General features: G+C 53.3%; 1 protein-coding gene across 3 annotated transcripts; it reads left to right on the top strand.

Annotated features, from left to right (window-relative positions):
• The first annotated feature begins 322 nt into the window (after positions 1-322).
• Positions 323-5,219, top strand: LOC141928191 (uncharacterized). 3 transcript variants are annotated; one of them, XM_074835978.1, is made up of 5 exons: positions 323-433; positions 1,046-1,146; positions 2,605-3,100; positions 3,944-4,147; positions 4,771-5,219. In XM_074835978.1, exons 3-5 carry the CDS (start codon positions 2,839-2,841, stop codon positions 4,947-4,949), a joined length of 645 nt encoding a protein of 214 aa, XP_074692079.1. In that variant the 5' UTR covers positions 323-433; positions 1,046-1,146; positions 2,605-2,838; the 3' UTR covers positions 4,950-5,219. The 3 variants fall into 3 exon arrangements, with proteins under 3 accessions (XP_074692079.1, XP_074692078.1, XP_074692080.1); XM_074835977.1 differs by having other exon boundaries at positions 2,605-3,141; XM_074835979.1 differs by lacking the exon at positions 2,605-3,100.
• Positions 5,220-7,450: the final 2,231 nt, after the last annotated feature.

The raw sequence follows: 7,450 nt of genomic DNA, 5'->3' as shown, positions 1-7,450 counted from the left end.
CCCCAAAAGCACCCTTTTCAGGGAATAGGAAACAACTGTCCTCAGGACCCAGCGCTGAGACACCTGGCCAACCTGGTTAAAACCTCCTGAGCATTATTTCTGTAAACGCCTCCATTTGGTCTGTATCACCTCCTCTGATCTCTATTGAAATGCTCTCCTATTAATAAATAACTCCATTCTCCATTACCCCATCTCCACAGCTCACGTTGAAGTAACTGGGAATTTGGGTTTGGTTTTTATAGACATTAGAAATAGATTTTATCTTTATTAAGGGCTCTCTCTCCACCTCCCCAACCTTTGCTCCATTGCACTGAGCATGGCAGCGGCTGGAGCGGAGGAAGCAGGTCCCTGGGCTGAGCTCAGCACAGGGAGGGGAAGGAGAACCTCTCCCTGGTTGGAAAGGGCCAGGTTCCCCCTTGTGCGTTGGTGACCTGTGAGTACCTCTCCATAGCGTGGGGTAAAGCACTTGAGAAAGTGAGGGAGAAATTCTGAATGAAGAATATTTAAGAAATTGTTAATCTGAAGGATTTAGTTCTCAAGGGTTTGTTTGTTTTCTCTTTGTGGGGGTAGATATCTGGCTTGGGAAATACCTATAAGGAAACCTCCCTGAATGCAGTCATGATGCTGAGCCACCACATGAATTTGGGGAAGATTTTCTTTTTTTAAACTGTGGGTTTCAAACATTCCCTGGAAAATATTTGACTTTTGAAGTGCATCGGTTGGTCGTGATTGGGCAGGGAAGTCACAGGGCAGCATTTTTATCCTCGGGTTGGCCGGCAGCACGGTTTCTGGCAAGGAAATCAGTGCATGTAAATTAGAATTGTGGTTTCCATGAATACTATCATATATGGATTGGAAGCTGATTTTCCAAGAGCAGTCATGCCAGGAAAACTTGTGCTCTCACATAGCCGCAGGCAGCAAACACAAGTGACACAAACATGGTGAGGGTGAGTTCATTTACAACTGTGACTGTTCAAAAAGTATTTCTAAAATTTGCCTTCCCTGCTGTTCCTCCCCTGTCCTCCCCTTCCTCCTCCCCTTCCAGCTATGCCGGAGTGAGCTAGGAGGTTTGGTATCCAGCCCTACGCAGCGCCTGGTGCTCGGCTGGCGGGATGGGCGCCGCGGCCGGCGTGCACCTGGGCGCAGGTAAGGCTCGGCAGGGTGGGGACTGGATTCCTTCCCGGCCCCTCTCGGCAAACAGCTCCTGCCCCGGAGCCCTGCGTTCCTCTGCCCTTATCTCCCTGCGCAAGGCAAAGCTATAAATGTTATTGGCCATGAAGTTATTCAACCCCTTCAAAGTTACGCATATGCAAAATAGGCTCTCCTGCTGGAAAGGGGAGCCTTCTTACCAAGCGTGAGTGTTTAAAGATTTTTTTTTAAATAAAAAATCTCTAAGAAAGAAGTTCATTAACATATAGCAACATTAATAGCACTGAATCTGTATAGACCTAATTACATATGTTACCACAAGTAAATAACCACAGCATTTCTTACAAGGGCTCCAGGGATGGATAAATTGAGGTGCAGAGCAACGGCCTGGCTGGTCCCTGCAGTTGGCAGTGGAGAGAATAAGTGAGAAGTGACATACAGGAGCGTGAGTTAGGACACAGGTCCTGCCTTCATCACAGACACAGCTGAGCCCCCCTCAGCCTCTCGCCGTCCCTGTCCCAGGGCTGTGGCAGCGGATCCTGCCCCCGCCACGCTCTGCAGCCAGCCACAGCGGCACGCAGCAACCTCCGTCCCGGCTGGCTGCGGGGATGCTCCTGCCAGAGCAGCAGGCAGCGGTGGGGCTGGCAGCAGAGATCAGACTTTCAAAACTCAGAAGACCCCAGTGCCGCCTTCTGGGAGTTCATAAAACTCCTTCTGGTTCATACCTGTTGTTGTTTTAAACCCATTTCTTCCCAAGGAATGACTCGGCTCAAGAAAGAAAAGCGGGGGTTTTTTTGGCTAACGAGGAGAACCCAATGATATATAAAGGGATGGGAGATCCGTTACATCTCTCTGACCTCTGAAGCTGGAAGAAGCTGTTCCCCCATCTGGGGCATGTCTCCTATTTTATTAGGCTTATGCATGGGCTACGTTTTTCCATATCAGTCATCTCGTTTTCCCCCCACGCTGTCTGTTGATGGCTCAGACCAAGACCTTTGCAATGCTTCAAACCAGCTGAGCCTGGAAACCTCTGGACGATCCAGGCAGCGGTTTCTACTCCCTCTGTCCCATCCCCTTCCCCTCTCCCCCCGCAGGGCAGCTCCCTGCGGAGGGCGGCAGGGCTGGGGTGAAGTGATGCGGGTTGGGGCTTTTTGGGGAAGTGAACACGAGACCCCAGCCAGCTTCTGTCCCGCATTTCAACTTCCGCGGCCCAACATCAAACATGTCGCTGCAGCCTGAGCCCCCACGGGCCTGATGGAGGAGCAAAAAGAGAGGGCTGGAGGCAGCAGATCCTAATCTTTATTAAATAAGAACAAAGCTTATGCCGGCTAATGAGAAAAACAAACCGATGAAAGATCCGGCGAGCTCCTCAGAAGGACACAAAGAAATTCTCTCTGAACAAGAGCAGGCTAAAAATATTCCCGAATATTTATTTTGCTGGCAATGGCTTCACAGGCTCCAGATTTGATGCTGCCTCTTTGGGGATTGGCATGGCCGTCTCAGCGATTTCAGAGGAGGGTGCTCCAAACTCTGCGTGACGCCCGGAGCCACAGCAGAACCAGACCCAAGAGCACAAACTGCCTCAACGCTGCCAGGCCCTCTACACCTCTGTTCTCTAAGGACAACAGGATGTTCTACTGTCTGTTCAGGTCCATCCACTTGTTTGGAGCTGGGGTGTAAGATCCAGAGATGCTGCAGGCGCTTTTCTCCAGTTTCATTCCCTTTCTTGACAAGCGTCCCTGCACACAGGCTGCTGAGGTTGCCGTCCCTAAGGCTTGCACTGATGCTGTGCACCCTCTGCATCATGATATCAGGGACAACTGGCAGAAAACTGGGAGCACTGGGGGTCTTACCCAGCTTGACTCCACAATGTTCCCCCAAAACATCTCCATGACCCACTGGGCCTCACCAGCTCCAGGTCTCCTCCCCGCAGCCGACGCAGCCGCCATCGGTAAAGATACAGGTCTCGTTTGCAACCAAACCCAAAACCAGGTGAAGTTGCCCTGGTTGCACATGTAGTGTAACAAACACAAAGCACAGACTGTGCCTGGGGAAAGCAGTCAGGGTGGGGAGTGTTTCCAGAGGTTGTGGTCAGCCCAGCACGGGGTGCAGACCTGCACCTGCTCAGGGGGTGGCAGAGATTTGGCTGTTTCACTCCTCCTGCCCTGGCCACCCCTCGTGGGTCCCTGAGATCTCCCAGCACCCCCAGAGATGGTCAGCAGGAGGTGGTGGTGACTGCAGTGCTGGCTCAGACCACCCAGCTGGGACAGGCGGGCAGCGGCTGCTCAGAAATCATCTCCCAGCCCCACAACTGCCCGCCCTGCCCCACACCTCAACCTTGAGTGCCACTGAACTTGGCTGAAAACGTCGCTTCTAAAGACAAACGCGATGCCAGAGAGAAGGCTTGCAGTTCTGCCTCTGCCTTCACTGACCATGAAACCTCAGCCTCTGCTCTTTTAATGTACTGTGGCTGAACTTGCTGCCAGCAGGTCAAAAGGAACATAATTTACTTGGGCTTTGATGCATTTGATACAGTTTGGGGTGAAAAGGGAGAGGGGGGAGGCCAGGAAAGAGAGGGGATAAGCGGTGGCAAGGAAGGAAGGAGGTTGCCTGTTTGTGTGGGAACTGGATTAGTGTGAAGATGACAGAGCCATTTTCTGGCCAAGAGGGACTTAGTGATCACTAAGAGGGTTTTGACTGGAGCGGGGGCTCCACATGCTCAGGCTGGCGTGGTGGGTAGGAGGCAGCCTGAGCATTTGGCTGCAAACCCCTTTTTATCTCTTTCTCTGACCAGAAAAGTGTCAAGGGGAAGGGGGTGTTTGTGTTCCGAGTTGCCCGCAGAGTCCTCTCACTGCTCAGGCAGGAGCGTGGGACAGCCGCAGTTCCCTCCCTGGCGCCCAGCTCTCACGATGTTTGCACCAGCCTCCTCGTCTCAGCTGCTTCATGGAACCTCCCTGCTCATTCTCCTGCTGGAAGGAGGTTGCAAGGCACGCAGCAGGTAAATGAACCCCCGTGGTACCGCTGGTGGCTTTTTCAGAGAGAGAAACTGGAGGTACCAGTTGCCCAGCTCAGAGCATGGGGAGCTCACAAACACCGAGGACGGGCTGAAATCAGGGGAGCACAGCCCTTACCCCCCATCGCTTCTGGCTGTGCTTTTCCACAGCAGGTTGCTCCAGATGGTCCCACCAGCCCTGTCCCCACTGGTGTGCAAACCCCAAAACACTGTAAAAACCCGCCACCCTCTCCTCTTCTCACTCCTCCAGCCTCTCACACCATCAGCCTTGGAGAAATCAGGGGTCATCGTGTGCCTCTTGATGAAGGTTTTTCTATAGATACCGAACCTGTATCTTGGCTGTAGGCTTCAGGGCAGGACTGAATGAAAAGCAGGAGCCAGCAGTTTTGCAGAGAGCCCCTCCTGATGGCAGTGCTCTGGGCCACATCACGCCCCTCGCTGGGCTGTGAGCGCTTGGAACAGAGTCTGGTGCTTTCAAACACAGGTTGCTTCCTGCTGGGTTTTTTTGGGGGGGAAGGGGGGGGATAAAGGAAAAGGGCAACATCCCTTGTGAGAACCTAAATATTTTTCTCTCTGGCTTTTGTCTTGACTGGCTGGTGTTTACACAGGGACGAAGAGGCCGGGAGGAAGCAAAGAGATGTGGCTGCTGTGGTTTCAGTTCTCACTCCACCTCGCTACTGAGAAACTGGACCCGTGGTTTGGTTTGTGGCTGGGGGGGGGAGAGGAAAGGTCCTTGGATCCGATCCCTGCCAGGGAGCCTCTCCCAGCCCCGCAGAGACAGCAGTAATGCAGATGGGGGCTTGAGAAAGAGGAGAGAGAACCAGCCCCCCAACCAACCCCGCTCCAGCAGCTCGTGGTGCATTAATATTCACTGCAGAGCGAGGGGTGTAAATTCACTGCTATCTCCTCAGAGTTTGCCGTTTATGCCGTTCATTTCACATAGATGTCACTACTGCCTTATGAGCACTCCTCCGAGCCAGCCGCTTAAATGGACCTAGTGCATTATAGTAATGGAGTAACTGTATAAAAACAATGAAATCCAATCTCTTTAAACTGATTTGATGTCTGCCTGAACCACAACATTTCCTGCTAATGGCTTCCTTCATTTTGTAACCGTGATCTCCACCTGATCAGATTACAGCTGTTTTTAATTACAAAGCTAATAGAGTTTGTAGGCAGTGTCAGGCAGACGGCGCATGCCTGGGGTGGGCACCGGGTGGAGGGGAGCCGGCAGGGACTCCGGGTGACTGCTAACACACTCAGCCCATCAAGCCGACTGACAAAACCCTAGGAGCGGGGGGCAGCTAGGAGGGATGGTGATATTTTTCGGCACAGAGACAGTGTGCTGGTCTTGGGGCCGGTCTGTGTGGCAGCAGACAGCCCTGGGTTGTGGTCCTGCTCCGTACTCGGGGAGCCTCGTCACCAGGCTGGGCGGGTGGTGACGCCCAGGAGGTCTGTGGTGTGTTTGGTGCTCCTGCGAGGCAGGTGCCAGGGTCACAGGAAGGCTTGAGAAGGGCAGAAACAGCTTCTCTGGATGATGGAGTGTAAAAAAATACAAGGGAAAAAGAAAAGAAAAAAGACCAGAATAGGGATGCACAGTGCCATTTGACTTCTGCAACTGATGGGGCTGGAAGGAGCATTGTGGAGAGCTGACAGTGGAAAAAGCCCTTGAGATTGATGTCTTTCTTATGGGACAGCGCAGTCAGCTGCGGGGTCTGCGTCCTCTGCCTCGGCCCAGGCAGCGAACCCCCGGGGACCATCCCCGCGGCTCAGCCCCGTCCCTGGTGGCCTTGGTTTGTCCAGCGGTTCGTTTGTGTATCGATTGCTCCATCCCTCTGGGTGAGGGGCACAGATCAGCGTGGCTGTGGGGAGAGGAGCAGTTTGAAATAGCTGCTCGCGAGCAGCACTGGCCAGGGGTGCCGGCGTTCGGCAGAGCACGTGCATACGCTGCGGGAGAGCCCCAGCTTGACTCTCTGATGGTGGGAAAAAACCTGCGGATGGGTTACAGATGCTGCTGGGTAGCTCATGCTGATGTTTAGGATTCAGCTGAGGTTGGGCTCAGTTGAAGTTGGTTGAAAAATCTCAGCAGAGGAACAGCAGCACCTCCCTCTTGTACCACCCTGTCCTGCCGTGTGAACCTCGTTTGTGGGCTGGTGGAGCTACTCCTGCCTACGGAAGGATAATGCCAGGCAAGTGGGATGGCTCAGTGGCGAGAAACCCACTCACAGCAGCTGGGGAAGGGTGGGAGCAGGCAGGACAAGCACCCCGACTCGGCCAAACCTCTGCGGGACTGTCCCCAGGGGGTGTGACCCCCACCAGAGGTGCCCCACGCAATCTGCCCTGCGGTGGGGGATGCTCATCCCTCGGTGTTGTAAAGCCAGAGCTGCACATGTTGGGTTACACACCAGCCTTGTAAATGATTTAGGGTCCACATCAAGAGCGCATCAATTATGTACCCTGGGACTTAATTATTTAGCTTGACAGGAGTCTCTCCCCTTAATTTCATTGTCTTCTCAGTCTCCCCTTTCACAACAGAGCTGTGGATGCTTTGTGGGGAAGGGCGCATCGTCATGTTTCTGCTCCTTCCCAGTATTGCCCAAATTCATCTGTTTCTCCCTTCCCTTAGTAGATGAGGAAAACAAACCCCCAGATGTGACTCCACGGCACAGTGAGGGCCTGGGCCCGTGCACCATCACTGCTGTGCTCTGCCCTTGAGGTATGTTGGGGACTGGACTCTGCCACCAGTCCTAAATGAGCAAATTTAGGAGGCTTTGGGGGTGCTGTAGGTGAGCTGGGTGCTGGGATGAATTTTTGTGATTTCCAGAGTCCTTTCTGCTGCATTGTCGCCCACCAGCAGCCAAAGAGGGTCCCCACAGCCCTTCCAGGTCCTCCCTGGCAGCACTGGCAGTGGGGACGATGCCTGCCCGGCACACCCAAAGCCATCATTCAAGTCAGCGCTTTGCTCCTCTTTTCCCTCCCCCTTTTCTTCTCCTTCCACCTCTTCCTTTATCTGAACTTTTAAACCCCACGTCTGGTGCAGATTTTTTCAGTAACTCAAGCCTTTGAGAATTGTTAATGCTGTGATGTTTTCACAGTGACATTAATATGCACGGCAGAAATGCCGTGTATCAAGAGCCGGTCGTGGCTGCCACGGGAGAGCAAGAGGCGAGGACGTGGCCACGCGCGAGGGGCACCGCTCGGGCAGGCGAGGCCCTGGATTTGACAGGATTTCCTCTCTGCGCCATCTCCTTGCCGTGTCTTGGTATATCTTTAAACGTGTTTATTTTT

The sequence above is a fragment of the Strix aluco genome, chromosome 11 (assembly GCF_031877795.1).
Source record: "Strix aluco isolate bStrAlu1 chromosome 11, bStrAlu1.hap1, whole genome shotgun sequence".
Classification (NCBI taxonomy): Eukaryota; Metazoa; Chordata; class Aves; order Strigiformes; family Strigidae; genus Strix; species Strix aluco.
Note: the sequence above shows the minus strand (reverse complement) of the source record. Positions and strands in the feature narration are given on the sequence as shown.